Genomic DNA, 18867 nt, shown 5'->3' on the forward strand with positions numbered 1-18867 from the left:
CAAAACACGAGTTACTACATTGTAAAAAAAAAAAAGAGAAAACTTCATCACCTTTGAACAGTTTGTCTTTATTATTAGACTTCTGTGTTGTAAACACTGAAAACTGCAGCAGAGAGCAAATGAAAGAAGCAGTTCCATTTATCCTTTTGCATGAGTTAGTGCATAGATTTAAATGTTTAGGAAAGAAATCAAGCAAACATTTTAGCATAAGCTGCTTTCTCTTTCTCCTTTTGGGCTTTTATCTTCTGCTTGATTTTGAGTGTCTCGGTCTGGATAGCTGCTCAAAAAGAAAATGACAGAGTTACTGTAATCTCGTTACATTAGGTCTCCTTATAGGTTAACACTAGGTCACCACTGGAACTTACCTCTGTTATTTCATAAACTTGCATTTGATCTTTGATTAGGTCAGATACTAGCAGCAAAAGCCTTGGCCCTTGCTTTGTCTCAACTGCTAAGGTAACCACATAGAGGAGTGTGTAGCAAGCATGGTATTGGTGCCAACACAGAACTTAGGAGCTAAAAACCTCACACAATTAGAGCAGGGAATTAAGCTAGTAAGAGCCCTGTGAGATACAGACATAGTTCAAGGGGAATGCTGCTGACCTACATAAGCAGGTTTTCCAGTGCAACAGAAGCATCACTGCTGTATAAAATCAGGTTTTCCACTTCAGTGGGTTCTGTGCTCAGAATATCAGTGTTTAAGAAGCTAGCATTTTAGACATCACACTGGTATGAATTCCAACTGAATACTGTCCTGGATACTTTGTTAAATTCTTAAGGGAATTTTAAAAGAAATAGTTTATTTTACCTTTGTCTTCAGGGGCTATTTCATGAGCCTTTTTAAGATCAGCCTTAAATAAAAGGAAAATATAAATTAATGATCTGACAGAATTTTAAATATAAAAAGAAAAGAAGAAGTGATCATTACCAGTGCTTGATCAAGATCTTTTATTCCCTGCCATCCTTGAGCCCGTCTGTAGAGAGCTTTAGTATTTGCTGGATCTATTTTAAGAGCCTGTAAATTTAATAAAATTGTCACATTAACATTTCTTAAACTTCACAGCCTCCCATCTCCACAAATGGCACAATTCACACCAGCAGACAATCTTCGCAATTGGTTTGAGGGTAAGCTGTCAAAACATTAACTGTGTAAAAAGGAATGCTGTAATGCAGCACACTGAATAGCAAGTAATCAGCTTCAGTACCACTGCACCAAAAGTGGTCTTTTGTGAAGGATAAGCATACATGAGGCCCAAATGGGACAGCTGTGTGTGTGTGTATATATAGATAGCTGTCAAGGCTGAGGAGTTGCTTCAGTTCAAATTATCCTAACCTTGAGTCTCACAGGGCAACTCTATTGCAGCTCCTTCCCTCGCACCAAAACCTCCTCAAATGGCATCATAAATAAAACACAGAGATTTCCTGTAAAGATTTTTTTCTCTGTGGGCTAGATAGATACATGCAAGCAATCCATCTCATCATGCTTCAGAAACTTTGCCAAGTTCTAGTCATTACGCCCTTTTTGAGCTGAATGTTTTCAATCATGTGTATAGGCCAGCTCTAATATGACAATATCAAAATAGGAAATACAGTGGCTGGGCAAAGAGATTGTTCCGCTATTTGATTACTTTGATTATTTTTCAGAATACCTCAGATAATTTGGTCAGCTACCTGTTACCTTATCTTGCCTGTGAAGATCACATTTTTATTGCAGCTAGTTCTATAGTGTCTTTATTATTTGTAAGAATATAGTTTCTCAGTGTTCAGAGGAAATGTGTTCAGAGCAATGTGTTGTTTTATTAATTTAATTTATTAACTTTAAATCATTAATAGACAACACATCTGATTTTTTTTAAATCATTTGGGTATTGGCTGTTAATACAAAGGAAGTATTACTGTGGGTGCTTCTCAATCCATCTACTACAAAGCCTTCAGCCTCTTCTGTGCTAAGAATTAGTTGTCAGGATTGTATACACAGAGGCTGCATTCTTTGGTTTTACCTTGACCATTGCGCTTACAGCTATTTCAATGCAAGTTTTGTTTGAACAGGTTCAAGCTGTTCATAATTCATTATTTACACAAAACAATGCATGTATTCCAGGTTGTTAATTTAAATTGCTTTTGACCTTGTGAAATCATGGGAGTGTGCCATTTCTCTCTAACAATTACCTAGCACTTTATTAGCTAATTTTAGGAAACTGATGTTCTGATTAAAGCATTGACAGTTATGAGACATAAGCTAAATACCTTACAGAAGTCTATTATAGCTATGGAGTTACCTTTATGTAACAATTGTTTTATCTTAAAAAAAGGAAGTGCAATTTTCTTCCCACAATGGCAAGTATTACTAGTTGTAGTAATTTCTACCTTTAACACTTTCATTTCAGTTTTATCATTCAGTATCTAGGTGACAGATATCACATTACACAGTTTTCCTATTTTCTTCTTTGCTCATTCTCCATTTTTCCATTCTGAATACAGGTTTATGAAGGTTTACCTTGTTTCTTTCTTCCTATTCAGTCGTTTTATTTCACTGCTAAGCCTACCTGAAATGTTAGTTACTTAGTTAGAAAGCCCCTGCCATGAATAAAACACAAGGCTATCAAATCTAGAGGCAAGTAAAACACTTTGCTCATACTTGTCTTCCAGAGAAAAATATTCCTCTCATTAAACAGTTTAATTCTTTGTAATTTAAGAAGTAGCTCTGCTAACCAAACTGACAGTGATGTGCACTTTTCCTGGCAGTAAGCAATAGCTCACTTTTGTTTGTTTCTAATGATTCATTTCAATTTCAAAATCTTTTTAAAAAGCCACATATTAGAAGGTCAGTACTAACTTCACCATGAGCTTCTACTTGTTTACTTTCAAATCATAAGCTTGTCAGTAGACTCTTTAAAAAAGCTTTGTAGTCTTGTGTCTGTACAGGCTAATTCTTGACCAAGATACTGAACATTACATTTACCTCTGAACAGCTCTCAATGGCTCCCTGCCAGTCTGAGAGTTTTAGTTTGCAAGCACCGATGTTTAGAACACAGGTCAAAGCAATAGTCTTTAACTTGGGTTTGTCTGCCTCCTCTGCCACTGCTTCAGAAGCTTCCACATACCTGCAAAAAAAACAGATTCACACATATTTATTAGTGTTGCAACTTCCATTTTGTCCTGCCCTTAGGTATCTCTCCACAGATAATGTATGAAGTGGCCTATCCCCACTACTTCTAAAGCAGTTTCAATTCAACTATTACAAATCTTTATTAAACCAAATAGATAAAACCCACCCTAACAAAAAATAATCAACTCACTGAGAAATGTTTTCCTGTAACACTTAGTCCTCCACTGTATTAGCACGTTCTTTTTCTAAGACAAAATCACTGTTCTACTGCAGGAAAACATTAGGATTTATCTCAGTTTATTCTCAACATGTTGCTCATCAGTGCCAAAAAATTAACACTGCTGCTGAACCTTCCCTGTTCACAAGAAGCTTCATCTCTTCTTGAGTTCCCTCAATAATCTTTTAATTAGCTTAGGCATTTGTGGCTAAAATCTGGAGATAACTTTACTATGTAAAGGAGTGTGGTTAATGAGCATTAGTAACACCACCTTCTTCCCACTGTCTTCCTTCATGACGTTTCTGAACTTCAAAACTGACACTGGTTCAGAACAGAGCCACAGCAGTTATTACATGTGTTTCAAAAGCAAATTTCTTAATTTACTATGTGCTAATGCTGTCTGGTTTTTATTTCCAGTGGCAAAGGTCTGCTGCGGATACAAAAGTTTTAACTCCTTAATGGTCTATTTGATAGAACCTCTGTGAGTTTTAGGTAAAAAACAAAAATTGTGCTTGCATACATTCACATTTTAAGCATGCCATGAATTAATGCAGTCTCTGCGTATCAGTGTCCATGTAAGTTCACTTTTTGTATGCCCTTTTCTGTCATTCCTATACAACCTTTGGATCACAGAAATTAGCAATACTTAAAAAGTAAATTAGATACAGTCCCAGTGCTTGTTCCACTTGCTGAGCATCATCCAAAAGGTAAGAACCAGAAGAAAGAGGAAACAGCAAAAAGGTAATGGAAGTTATAACACTAATCTGTATTATGTTCAAAACAAATGCAACACATGTATAATACTTATAAATCACACCAAGACATGAAAGACTGCAAGCATTCTGGAAATAAGATTAGAGCTTCGAAGTCAAAGAAATCAGTGGAGTATCAAGGGAGATAATAGGAAGTAATACTTTTTTTACCAAAAAAAGTCTCAATTCTAACATACAAAATATATATTTTAAAAAATGCTGAGAAGCAATAAAACAAGAAAAATAACTGAAGATTATAATGGTTACTGTAGGTGAAAAAAAAAAAAAAAGCATTGTCAGATGGTGTGCCATGTGAATTGTACCTAAGCCATGGAATACCCTGGTAAGAGCTATCCTATTCCTATCAGTTCTTTGAAGTGCCAGCTAAAGGTCACAATCCTACATTAATTATTAGATTCTAAGATACAGTAACAGGGCATGTCCAAAAAAGTATGGCCTACAAGGAAGAGCTGGAAAGATCAGATTTGTTTAGTCTAGAAAAATTACTATGATTTCCACCTACAAGAACAAATAAGCACCAAAGCAGCTCAGAGAGGAAGAGCCTTCACTGGGTGCACTTAAAAGTGAGCAAGACACTTCATTGGAAGGGATGGTGCAATTATACCTGGCAGTGGACAGATACAACACAAAGAGTCTTAAAGATCCATTCCAGCCTTTTATGTATTGTATGACTTCCAAAAGGTTTGCATAGAAATCCTTTTTACTTTGGGTTTCTGTGATGGACTTTTTGAGGGCAGGTCAAGGCACTGCTTCTTGGGTTAAAATCTGCAATTAAAGGATTCATTTTATGTTTCAGAAAGATGACATTTATTTGAAACCCAGTCCGCTAAAACCTCAGCTGAAGCATTAAATATGCCTGATTTTTTTACTTTCATTATTGTTACTGTTGCTTAACCAGTGATCATTAAGAAGGCTGGGATAAAGGTCAGTAAGTCTAATTTTATTTTTAGGAGATGATCATATACTTAAAGCAAAAGCATGAAAATATGAAAGGAGCAGTATGGAAACAAAAGCAGAAAGACAATAGGTTAGAAGGCAAGGCTGAATTATACACAGAGTTAGGATGATGGTATGGACCCTCAAAAAAAATAGTAATGAGTAAGTAAGGGCCATATTTGTCTTTTGAACTTACCAATTTCCTAAACCTTTTGCTTTTTTCAAATCATAGAAAAACTATTTCTCATTAACTACCCTGAATACTACTGTGCTTTTCTGCCCGGGTATGTCCCAGCACAGCAAGAGTATTATAAAGAGTATTTAGTCAGTTTGAAGCAATACTTCCTGCCCTACAGCTCTTACCTAGCAATGAGTAGAAGACCTACTTGATTACACAGCTAAAAATCAACCAGATGTTTTCAAGATTCAGAGGGCTCTTTGTTTAGAAAAGAGAAGAGCACTGCACCAGACACCTTTTAAATGCACAAATCATTGCTTAATAGCAGCATTAATTTGGGTTACAGGAATGATCTGCTTGAGTGATGAGAGCCTTACCGTAAACTTTTACTATACTTTTTAGCTGCCATCGCCCAGTTTTGCGATTTGAAGAAAGTATTTCCTATATTCTTTGTGTCTTCTGCTATGGCCACAATCTTGTCAACCTAATAAAATAGATGGGAAATATAAACTATGAATGTATTTATGAAAGAAGTTGTGAATTAACTAATGCTTAACAGTATGATCCCAGGCCCATCCTCTTTCAAGGTTTATAGAATCTCAGAATAGAAATACTCTGATTTTAGACAAAACACTACCTTCAAACCACTTTTGTAATGTTCTCTACGTAACACAAATTTCTGAAAAATGAAATCCCTAGTGGGTTTTCTATAGTATAAATGGTGAGAAAATACTACAGAAGACATAGCAGTCCAACTCTTTTCCCTAAATGCTGCTACCCACACACAGCTATATATAAAGGTGTTGACCATTATTCAAAGAAAAGAAGATATGTTAACAATTATTCAACCAAGAGTGTCTTATTCCTGATGAAATGTTGTCTTCTGCTTCTCAAAACAGTATCACTCATGTGAACTCTGCACACTCTCAAACTGGAAGTCATATCAATACAATCCTTCTCTCTGAACACTTAGTATCACAAAGGAGAAAATAAAAACTGCCTGTTTTTATCAAACCAATCACTTCTATTGCCAAAAGCGTATACACTTCAAGTTACTTCTCCAGTGGCAATAAATAGTTTAGAAATTACTGCTGTCTATTCTACCCCACTAGAATCAGCAACCTTGGCAAAAACTAATCAGTGTGAGACCAGTGTCACCATGGTTTCTGTAGTTAGTTTATATGAACAAGTCTTAAGTTAAAGGGCACAGGCACCTCCCAACTTCAATTCTGCACCAAAAATGCTATCCAAAAACCTTTTTGTAAGTTGAAGTGCTGCTTCTTAATAGCCAAGGAGTTTGTTTTCTAGCTCAAATGGATTTTTGCTATTCTGATTCTCTACTTGGAATCTACACATGCAGCCTCATTTTCTTCTCCCTCTCACAAATCACTGTTTGACTTACACAGTTTGTCTAGTTCCCCTTCATGAGAAAATAAAAACCTGCAGAAGAGCTGCTTTCATCAGTCTGCTCCCTAACTCGCAACAACAGACCTTCCTTCAGTTTGAATAATCTAAAAAGTAAACTACTACTGGGAATTAAGAACAATTAGCTCTGATGTAGTAAAAACCTATTAAAAAGGCTGATCCTTTATTTCTAAAAAGCACAGCAGAGTCTGTTAAAGAGTATTTTAAAAAGTGTGTAGGTAACAACATTAAGTTAAATCATTTGCAGGATGGAGTTCTGATAATTGCAATTTGACATTACAGCACAAACAAAAGTAAAAAATCAAGAACAGAAAATAAATGTGACAATTTTAAGTGAGGTTTTAGTTAGCGGCGAAAAAAATGGGCTGAAATTAATACTGAAAAAAAGAGATAACAATCCCTTCTCACAGAGCCTTCTCTTCCTTAAAATGGAATGTCACCATTCAATCAGGACCTCAATCCATTCCTAAGATAAAGAGTTCAATGAACATCATCACAGACACCATGCAATTCAGATTACCTACAAGTCCTGCAATCTGTAAAATATCCAAGAAGAAAAATACTTACATCTTTTAAGTCTATATCTGAATCTTCAGGAAAATCTGGATGAGCATCTCCAGATCCATCCTGGGGAGTAATTCCCCAATCATCTCCTTCCTTTAGCTCTCCACATTCAGCTATGACACACGACTGAAAAAAATGAAGTGGAAATAGTAGTATTGCTTATTAAGACAATTTCTTAAAAAGCAGTAACTTCCAAGTGCTCTTTGAAATTTTTGAAATTACAGAAAAAGGCTTTTTCATCTGTTGTTTGGGTGCATTTATTTCAGAAACCCATCATATCATTAGCCTATCCTCATCAAAAGGCTTTTATCACACACTTTTATTACGTTCAGAGGATCAGCATTCCAAAAACACCATACCCACGCTTCACAGAGGCTGGAAGAGGACCTGGCAGCAAGCTGAAGTGCAGCAAAACACAAGACATGGAAGTTCTACTACATTACAGAAGATGGTTCTTTCTTCAACTGCCAAGTCTTCTAAAGTTAGAGGTATTAATTCATCAAACACCCACAAACTGCTATGACCAACACAGCAATTTTTCAGAAACATGACTTCTGACATAAAAATTACAAGAATTACATATCATTTAGGTGGGACTGTGAATTCCACTTTTTAATTTCATCGCCCATCCTACACTTCTAGCAAAGGCTTCCACCCTCACAGCTGTGTTTAACAATAAATGGTTTGTGCAAGGGAAATGTACAGTGCAAGAACAAAGGCCTCTTAACAAGCACAGTAAAATGGAAATTACCAATTAGTTAAAATAACTAACATTTAATAGTTCTAAACATTACAGCAAGCATTTAGAAGAAATTATTAAATATCATATAACAAAATAATAAACACTATCTCTAAGTGGTTTGCATTTTACTTACCTTAGCAGGATTTTCTCCTTTTACTTCAACGTTTTCTAGTATTTTAACTACACCCATTCCTTTGATCACTTGGCCAAACACCACATGTTTCCCATCCAGGTGAGGAGTAGGCACCGTTGTAATAAAGAACTGAGAGCCATTAGTACCAGGTCCTGCATTTGCCATGCTCAGCAGACCTGGTTTATCATGCTGCATTGGTGGGGAGAAAAAAAAATTCACCATCAACATTTTAATTATATTATAAAACCATACATACGATTCTGTAAGGCTTAAATAGCCAGGACAACCATAACAACTTGGTAAACCAGACAGTTACATACAGGTGGCAACTAATTTTACCTACCATGACTGAAGAGGGCAAATGCTCAGCTCTGGGTCTTTACCTGCCCCCTACCAATTTAGCAAGCATAGTCACATGTGTGACTTAATGCTGTAACACCTGTATACTGCTTCTACACTCCATCCCCTGCACAGCTGCTGAATTTAGGCAGATACCTGAGAAATGAGTTGTTGGAGTCTGGAATACAGAGTGTGTGCCTTTGTTTCTGATACTTAGTTATAAGATCCAGAAAAACACTGAATTTCATATAATATGAAATTCATGAGTATGTTTTCATGGTGATACATGAAAACAAATGTTAAAGTTAGATGGAAAAAGCTAAAAGTGTAAGTGTGTAGATTAGAAAGTTTTTTTAAATCACTGGGTGAAAAAGTCTAGAGAACAGGAGACAAGATGGAGGATTTAGGGTGTTGTCTCTTGTCCCTTCTTCTTTCTTCTTCATGTTCTTCTCCAAGGGTTTTTGGGTAATAGTAAGTGATTGGACAGAGAATGCCGCAGTGCATCACAGAGGTGATGGGTCATTGGGTCATTAAGAAAAATAATAGACGTGTCTATTGTTAGTTGGGTAAAAATAGGTATAAAGATTAAAAGAACTGCGTAGTTCGGGGCCATTTTGTGCATCAGACATGAAGTGTGCCACAAGGCCTTTTTTGTACCATCAGAAGAAAGAAATGTACCAGATCGCAAAGATTAACCTTGTGTAGCCAGCCTGGAGAGTTAAGACCTGTTAAGTTTTGTGATGACCTTTTAATAAACACAAGAAACAAGATTCTAACGAGCTGGGGAGTTTTCTTTGAATCATAAGAACTGAGATAAGCAGGGCTCCCCACGAGGGAGGATCCCAAAAGAATTCAGTCCAAAGGAGGCTGAGAAATCCAAGAATAAAAAGAAAAATACAGAAGAGATGCAGCAGAAGCAAAGAAACAGAAAAAGGATTTTTTAGAGAAAAGTTACAAACGGTGCCCCGTGTTTATGCTACAAAAACTCACAGAAGCTTCAGTCAACACCTGCAAGATCACAGCAACCAGTTCCTGAAAGAAATCCGTCTGGAGAAAAACATCTGCTATCACATTCTGAAGTTCCAAGGGCCCTGGACTCAGAACATTGGATTCTGCTGGTCAGTAATCTGAAGATAGCCAGGTCTGGTAAGCTGTATACAGTCTATATAATGGGACTGAGTATTTCTAAAGAGAGATTGTTTAAACCCAGGATATGGGGGAAAAGATAAATATGAGGCTTAAAAAGTTAGGAACCCCGGGAATGTGGGGAGATGAACTGCCCTTTCTGAAAGCGCGGGAAACCCAGATAATTCCCCAGCGGCGTGGTCACCCCTGCCCCCATCCCTTCAGAAAACGTGAGGTGAGGAGGGAGGAATGCGAGGGAAAACTGAACACCGGGAAGCTTGCCTTACTTCAGAAAGCAGAGTGAGCAGTTTGTCATATTGTTGGAGGTTAAAAAATTGCATGGAGAGACATGATGGTTTATACAGAGTCTTTCTGGAATTATTGCAGTCAGAAGAAATCGTGGCGGGGGGATGGAAAAAAAAAAGTTAGAAAAGGTCCAGGCTGTTTCTGAAACCACACCTTTAGAACAGCCCCCTACCCTGCACCCTCCATGCATGTCAGAGGAGCCAAAGCGAGTGAGGGAGCTTACCCCGCCCTCTGATGAATTTAATAACACAGAGATAATGTTAGAAAAGGCTGGTAAAGGTGTGTCCGCCCAAGATGGGACACAGGGGGAGAGGTATTCGCTCAGCAGGCGACCCTGAAAATACCCGCCCATCAGGCGGAGTCTGAGGCTGCCCAAGAGGAGAGGCTTCAAGGAGCGGCGGGAGACGGCGGGATGGCCGCGCCGCAGGGTGACCCCGAGCAGAGGGGAGAGAGATTAGAAAAAAATATTAGGACGCTGCCATAGACAGCGAAAGAAAAGGGGCTGGCCAAGGCTCCAAAGGCACGGCCCGCAGGGATAGCAGTGCCGCGATCCATGACGAGGAGGACCCGGCCCTCCGGAGGGGAGATTGGCGGGGTACCCCTGTCGAGCCGCGCATGCGCGTTTCGGTGCTGAAGTTCGGCAAGTCGGCCGGGCTAACTGTCGGTAGAGCCTGAGACTCTTAATCTCAGGGTCGTAGGCCCGTTTTCTGGCACAAGCAACAGTCACCCAAAAAGGGATTTATCTCCTGAAAAGGAGTTTCTCCCTAAATATAAGTTTTTAGAGTTTTTTCTCAGATGCAAAACCAGCCCGGCGTGGACGGGTCTGGCAGCACACAGCAGCCAGAAATGCTGTCACCGTAACAACCACGGGTGAAACAACTAAAGCAACTTCGGTGAAACCGCCGAAAGCAAACAACAAAAGAGAAAAAACAGAAAGCTGGACATCTCGGAGAGGGATACAAAGAGAGAGTTTTAATTGGACAATTCAAAAATTAGAAGCTTTGTAAATTGTATTGTTGGTAAATCAGCAAATTGTTGTAATCATGATTGAGATTTAAAAAGAAGTCTCTATTGAATGAAGTGCCTTCAAACATAGATCAAAAAGTTGATAGAAATTTTATAGTGAAATATATATAGATGTTGTATTTCTAATATCTGCTGGTTTTGTTTTTACAAAATAACATGGAAAATGATGATACTTATGCATCCCAAAAAATTTAAAATATTTTTGTTCTGTTTCAGTATTCCTAATACATGAAGGTTTTGAAAATGTTATCTTCTCTGTGCATCTACTGATAATGTAATACTGTATGATATGGAGTGATCATCAAGTATTATAACTGTAGTTACAGTCAATTTCTGCAGGATGCAGTTCTTTAAAATTGAATTGAAAGATCATATGATTAACCCTACAGAAAAAGGATTGAATGACAGGTTTCTTTCATTTTTAACCTTTCATTTGAATAATTGTACTGTGGATTTAGTTCAATACAGTTTTCAGTAATCTCAAAGTTATGTTAACCATATATTTCCCATTTGCTTGGGTTTTTTTACAATTTTAATAAGGTAATTTTAATGTGAGTCCTTTTGTTATAAAAAACATGTATAACAGTATATATACCAATTTGGATTTTGGATTTTAGTTAGAAAGTTAGATTTAATGTTTCTCAAAAGTACTAAAAAAGCTGAATAGCAACTTGCCAAATCTGTGTTGTTGTATTTTTTCTTTTCTAGTAAAACTGTACTCTAAAAATCCTAACAAATTTAAGCATATGCCAAGCAAATTCTTGTTACGAATGGGTATTTTTAATAACATCTGCAGTTATTGTGAGTTATCCTCAAAGCCAGATAATAACATGGAATTGTGATATATTTGTTGCATTCTTATAATCTCTATAGTGAATCAATATTCCTGTTACATTGTGTTCAAAAAGTATATACCAAATTTTTAGTTTGAGTCATGTTTTCATCTGATATAGATTTAAGTGTTAGTAGAATTAATCAAAGTTAAATTTCACTATATTTAAGTTTGAGTGTTTTTAAGTTAAGTTATAACTTTGATATTTTTTTGATGTTTTGTTACTTCCTTTTATCATAATTAATTTTTAACAGGTTTAAATATTGTTTAAATTTAAATTGCTTCATGTTTTATTGAAGACATTTGTTTAAACTGCAAAGTATAGTTATTTTCCTGGAGAAATGAAGATAACTACAACTGAAACAGCTGTGATAGAACACTGGTGAACACCTGCTTAGGGACAGAGTTGAGTGCAATTTGTGACACCCTTGATTTCATTGGAAGTTTTATTGTTGTTATGATCTCTGCAGTTTTTATTTTCTATAGGTAACACAAAAGAATAGTGATTGTTATGTTATTTACAAAAAATTTAGAAGTTTTTTACCTTATTTCATTTTTAGTCATTAAGACATGAATGTTTTAAAAATATTATCTTGATTTCTTCAGACACTTACTGATGACATATTCATTGTATAATGTAAATTTATAGGTTTCTATGATGAGCATTATCTATAAAGTGTCATTGTTATATTTACAGCCAACTTTTTACATATTTTGACATATCTTTGTCAAAAGTTACATGCGTGAAGTTCCTCACTGAATTATTTAAGACCACTGGCCTTAAGAAGTGAGGCTAAACACCACTGAAACCAACTTTAATGTTACAGTGCTAAAATGGGTATGTAATGTGAATTTTATAAGGACTACTCACACCAAGTATGGTGTAGAACTGTGGAGTTTAGAGGACTGTGGTCTTTAAAATTTATGGGTTGGTGATTTTGTTTGGGGATTTTTTTTTGCCTTCCCTTTCCTAGAAACACAGTTTTTAGTCTGTTGGGATTTTTAACCATCTCATTGTTTTGCCACTTAAGCTGCTAAGCCTCAAACTAGAAGAAAATTGTTAAACAGCCCAATGTAAGAAGATACTGCTTATCTTGTTTTCTGCAAATACTTTTTCCCTTTTGTGAACTAAGACTTTTCTTGTCCCATCACTTAGATTATTTAGTTTTCACCTATACTGCAAAAATGTGTTTTTCATATGTGTTGTGAATGTCTTGTTTAACTGGCAAAACCCAGCCATGGAGGCGTTCTTCTCCCCAGGCTGGTCTCATTATTAAGTGCAAAGAGCTCCATTTAATGTAAGTGAGGATGTCTTAGTAAGACACTGGTACACATCTAAAGCATTCATGCTGTGGTACTGCTAAGAAACTTGATAGTGTGGGAAGGAGGGGCAAAAAAAAGGTGATAGCACAGACGACATAGAAACACATTTAAGAGCTCAATGGGAGGTTGATTACTTCGAGATAACAGTCTGAGCCTGGTGTATTTAAGCATCTGTTTTTTCCCTACATTCTCTACCAGTTCAAAGAACCTGTTGTTTTGAAAATTGTTTTCCCACATACTGTTTGGATTTCCATGGTGGCAGGGAGACCTCCTTGCCTAAACTGTCCATCTGCCACAGTAAGTCTGAATCTTTTCAGTCAGGATTTGGCTTAAGAACTCTGCAAAAAGATTCTACAACTGAGAGCCAGAATCACGCTCAGCCAACAGAAAGCTACTGCAGTCTCAGCTTTGTCTAAGTTTGAAGCTCACCCTCAGTGTCATGTTGAGGAGTCAGAGATGGCAAATGACAGAGGAGCCTGTGTTCCAGAGGAAGAGAAGGAAGCAGGTAGGATCTCCAAAACAAGACTCTGACACTTAGCATTGTAGTTTCTGGCAAACGAATTAAACAGAAGGGTTGCCCCATAGCAGATTTTTGCAAATACCTTTTGAGGCTGGTCACTGCTTCACTGCCCAAGACCTATAAATCTTACCTTTTCCCACCCCCCCAGTTACAGCCAACACTAGACAGCAATGGTTTGTAGACAAAAAACCAAGCAACAGTAAGTTCTGGTGTTGCCTCATACCTGCAGGTTTACCTTTTGTCTGTAAAGATGTGGGGGGACAAGTTGGAAATTATACAGAGCAGTCTGGTGCCTTCTGTCTCCCCACTTACACACAACCCCATTTCATCTGGGACCAAGTATCAATATTAGTCCCCCATTATGAGATTCTATTTATAAAGAAAACTGTTGTCACTCATTAATTTTCTTGCTGTGTTTTGAGAAACACTGCAGATAGATAGAGTGTCTTTCCAATTATGGTTTCTGCTGTCATTTTGTAAGTTTATAAGGCAAGCAAAAAAATCTGGACAAAATCAGATTCTCTGGCAGATTCAAGGCTTGCAAAACTATGCCATAATAACAGTGCTTGGGGTTGTGTAAGTTGGGTGTTCCACAACAGCAGAGCCATTAGCTAGAGAAGTGGCATCAAGAAAAGCCTAGTGGGGTTGATCTGAGATGATATGCTGACTACTGACAAAAGTTTTGCAGTTTACTGCAATTTGCAACAGTCCTTGCAACCAGCACAAGAACAAACAGTTCCACTGTCCTCAATCATCAACAAAAACAGCTCTTTGTTTTCTGAGACAGTGGGTGAGAACACTGCAGGGACGCAGGATTAAGTGCAAGAGCCAGTGAACTATGTAATACAGACATTTAAACTCCCAGTAAAATCCATCTATTGCTCCAAACTTAAGTCCTTTAAGTCCTGTACGGAGTGGCTGAGGGAGCTGAGGATTTTTAGTCTGGAGAAGGTTCAGGGGTGACCTTATCACTCTCTACAACTATGTGAACGCAAGGTGGGGAGGTCAGTCTGTTGTCCCAGGCAATCAGCAACAGGATAAGAGAAGATGGCCTCAAGTTGCACAAGGGGAGGTTAAGGTTGGACATTGTGAGGAATTTCTTGACAGAAGGGGATGGGCTGCCCAGAGAAGTGGTGGAGTCACCATTCCTGGAGTGTTCAAGACCTGACTGTATGTGGTGGTACTTAGTGCTATACTCTAGTTGACAAGGTGGCATTTGGTCAAGGCTTGGACTCGTTGATGCCAAAAGTGTTTTCCGACCCAACAGACTCCGTGATTCTGTGAGCCTGATACAAGATTTTGATATCTGATTAGTGGAGGATTGCTGTATTTTCTTTTCTTAAAATACTGTTTGGGGGCAAGTACACCTGCAGTCAGGCCTTCCCTTTAACCATGGGACAGGGATGTCTGTAAGTTTTTTAGTCAGTGTTGTTGAGAGCCCTTAACATGCTACCACATGTAACACGATATGAAAATGGTTAATGCCAGTGCTGACAATTGTTATTACTGCAGCAGGAGTCATATCACTGAAACGTCACAAACTGAACAGAATTAGCATTTTCAATAGAGTACCTGATAATGAAAGTTTTCATCTTCAAATTTTTCACCATATATACTTTCTCCACCTGTGCCATTTTGGTTTGAGAAATCTCCACCCTGAATCATAAACTGCTTAATAACTGTAAAATAAAATAGTTATAAAATGTATCAGCAAGGCACAAAAGGCACAAGGAAAAAAAAAACCAACAAAACCAAACCAATTCTAAGATGAAAAGTGTAGTAGTTTAGTAAAGTCACCCCAGGACATTAACAATCCTTGTCACCGGCACCTAAATGGAACCAAAATCCATCTTTTACTTACCAAGTATCATCTAAGTACTCCTCCTCACTTATGTGGATATCACTTGATACTTAAACCTTTACATGAAATTCATTTCAACCTGCTTACAACTCAGAATAAACTAGTTTTGCAAAATTACTAGTAAATTTATAATTTTCTACTGTCAGTGCATGGTAAGAACACATAGTCATCAGGAGGATCAAAAAGTGAAAAACTTCCATCAGTAAAGTTCTTGCTTTTACAACTTGCAATACCATTTAATATTACTTCTAATATTCATGGTAGACAACTCTTGTTACCAATAGAAAAATGGAGGATTTCACAAAACTTACTTCTGTGGAAAGGACATCCTTTATAATGGAGAGGTTTTCCAGTGGTAGGCCCTGTTCCTTTTTCTCCCGTACATAACGCACGGAAATTCTCAGCAGTTTTAGGTACAACGTCAGCAAATAATTCAAAGACAATGCGTCCAACTGAAATGACAAAGAGAGAAAGAGACATTTTTAATTCTTGTCCTTGGCATGGCAATGTTTTGAGCATTATTATGTCAAAAGAAACTAATGTTTCAATCTTTATTATTATTTAGATTACTATTCAATTTCCATCTTGGGATTGCTCCATGGTAATTGCTGGCAGAGTTACACTGGGTTTTTAGCAAGGTTATTACCAACAGTGAATTCCCCCGTCAAGAATAATGTAGGGGGAATAAAGACAGATTCTGCCAAAAACTAATGAAAACGCCAAACGCATTTTCTGCCAAAAAAAGGTGTGTGGGAAATCACACACACATATATTAAAGCCAATTTATAAATTTTAATATGCACATTTATGTCTATTTTAGTATATATGTACTTTGTACCATCAAAAGTAGATACAAAAAGACTTTTTGTGGAGACTTTCAATCCATAAAAAAGCTTATGCCAAACACATCCCTTACTCCTCTCTTAAGTCGGAATTTTACTAAGACACAGTGGTACTTAATATGCATATGAATACTGGCTATTTACAATTAGAGACACCACAAGCAATTGCTAAATCCAAAGCTGTACATGTTGTAACTGTAGGACATTAAACCTGAGCAGCTAACAGATCCTGTAATAGTTGATAAATGGATTCTGTGCCAAATTGTTGTTCCTTCACAAACAGGCTTCTCACACAGCTATTTCTCACTCCTAGCAGCCGCCATCAGTTGATGCTCCTGTTTTCTCATCAGCCTCACAGTCAATTAATTAACATAACTTCACTCTACCGGAAGCTAAATGTAAATATATTGATTCTAATTAATACAGGAATGAAAACAAATTAGACAACTGAAAGTCAATAAAAGGCAAATCATCTCACAGACTTTCTTCCTTTATTCTTCTGAGTAACAGAATGAGTAAGTGAAAAGCAATATCCTGACAAGATTTAGGCAGTCTCTATCTTTATCCATGTAAATTTTTTAAATCTAGAATTTCAAGTAGGCTTAAAAAGTAATTCCCCAAGGTTCAAGCAGATTCAAGTAGTTTCCTAGCTAACTTGTTGTCTCCTTATTTCCATTTCGACCGTTTACCCAGATTTTTGAATGACCTCTGGCAGCACTGGCGCTGCCAAGAGCACCAGGGCTGCCAGTTTCCCGAGCTTTCACCGCGCAGCCCCCCCCGCGGCAGCCAGGCGAGGCTCGCCGTGCTGCGGCAGGCCCCCGGCCTCGGCGGGGCCCAGGCCCGGGACTCGGGGGGCGGCTCCGAGCGAGGCCGCGCTCGGCACGGCAGCACGTGGGGCGGCCGCACACGTGGGCAGCTCCGGGAGCCCGGCATGGGCAGCGCCGGCTGCCTCGGGAACGGCGGCACGGGGGCAGCGACGGCGGGCGTACCCCGACCCCCGCCATCAGCCCCGGCGTCAGCCCCGGCCGGGTGCCTGTGCTGCCATGTTGCCTTTCTCTCCATGTTCCTCGGGCCTGTTTGCTCTGGCAGGGAGCCCCGTTCGCGGCGGGCAGCCCTTCTCCTCCTGTTCTCGCTGCCGGAGCTGTGCGCTCGCAGCCCGCAGGGCAGCGCCCGGCCCGGCCCGGGTTTTCCCCCCACGTCCTGAACGCTGCGGCCCGGCCCAGGCCCCTCGCGGTCCGCACAGCGCCCCGGCCCGGGGCGCCCGCCCGGGTTTCGTCGCGCCCCCTCCCCACCTCGCTCGCCCCCGATGTCCACATCGAAGAAGGCGCGGGGGTTGCTGGCCTTGCTGGGCCGGGAGACAGGGGACGGGTGCGACATGCCGCAGCAGCCCGCCGGCGCGGTGACTCCCGGAGCCCGCGGGTCGGGGCCGCTCGGCGCTCCTCCCACCGGCGCGAGCGGGCGGGCGGCCGGGCCCCCTGCAGCCGGGAGCCCTGGTCCGCCCCTGGCCCTGCCTCTGAGCGGCCTTCAGTGACTCGGGGCTAATCCGCCGAGGAGGAGCAGTGCTTACTCGAGGTTATGCACACACGCAAGGCCTGGACATATGGGGAAGGAGAGAGATTTTAGGATTTGCCTGGGTTTATATTTTATGAGAGAAATGGCGGACTGTGTGAAAAGTGGTCCGTGGTAAAATGGGAAAATTGTCAAAAATTACTACTGTCCCATAAAGGTTTAGAAATACAGAATAACTCCAGCTTCCCTGAGGTCTGAAAACAAAATACGTTTCATCCCAAAGCATGACTATCACGATAATTGCTCCAAGGCAAGCAAGGGACATTTGTGTTGACCAATGGACATTACTATCAATACACTTGGTTGGGACTCCTCACGGTGTAGGATTCCCAGGCAGGTGAATGGTTGAACATGGCCACATCCTGTACTCAATGGCATCATGGAGGCAAGGTACATGTGGCAAAAATAGAAAGGGCAGAAGAGTGCTGGGGTCTGACTCCTGCAAACTTATAGTCCTTCTGGGAATGCAGCTGATCAAAATGAGCCTCTTTAATTCTTGGACTCCTCTAATCCTTCCCAGAAACCTCTACATTCAATCTTTGATTCACTGAGCTCTCCAAAGGCTTTCTCCTGTAATACATGTCTATATGTTTGGACTTGAGCTTCATCAAGCTGGTTTTCATCTCTCTCTCAGTATGTTCTCAATATTGGATGTGTCAGAGGGCAGTTGTAATTCCCATATTGAAAGAAAAGATAAAGTAGCATTGATATTAATGACTGCAGTCCATACACTGCATTGTAATCATTCCCACACATCTGCACAGATGTTGGGTAGGAGAGGTGATCAGTACAGAGTGCTGTTGTGCATTGCATCTGGGAACCCTTAACAGAAGGAAAAGCCATCTGCTCCCATCTGGGAACACTTAGTGAGAAATCAGTGGAACCACACTAAGGCATTTCTCTCTCTGAGCCAGGTCATGCAGCTGTGTCAGGGATTTCACATGCTCCACGATGTCAGAGGCCACCAAAACTTTGAGTCATCTGTAATTCACAAGGCATTTGGCCACAGTCACTGGCTGAGATATTTTTATCATTACACTTAGCATA

General features: G+C 39.3%; 1 protein-coding gene across 1 annotated transcript; it reads right to left on the minus strand.

Moving 5' to 3' along the window:
• Positions 1 to 47: 47 nt before the first annotated feature.
• Positions 48 to 17704, minus strand: PPID (peptidylprolyl isomerase D). The gene is made up of 10 exons (XM_058837109.1): positions 17544 to 17704; positions 15721 to 15861; positions 15121 to 15227; positions 8078 to 8266; positions 7206 to 7328; positions 5591 to 5697; positions 2963 to 3104; positions 929 to 1015; positions 809 to 851; positions 48 to 277 (listed from the first exon to the last, which is right to left on the minus strand). The coding sequence occupies exons 1-10, from the start codon at positions 17626 to 17628 to the stop codon at positions 189 to 191; spliced, it is 1113 nt and encodes a 370-aa protein (XP_058693092.1). The 5' UTR covers positions 17629 to 17704; the 3' UTR covers positions 48 to 188.
• Between the last annotated feature and the right edge of the window lie 1163 nt (positions 17705 to 18867).

Source organism: Poecile atricapillus, chromosome 4 (assembly GCF_030490865.1).
Source record: "Poecile atricapillus isolate bPoeAtr1 chromosome 4, bPoeAtr1.hap1, whole genome shotgun sequence".
In the NCBI taxonomy this organism is placed as follows: domain Eukaryota; kingdom Metazoa; phylum Chordata; class Aves; order Passeriformes; family Paridae; genus Poecile; species Poecile atricapillus.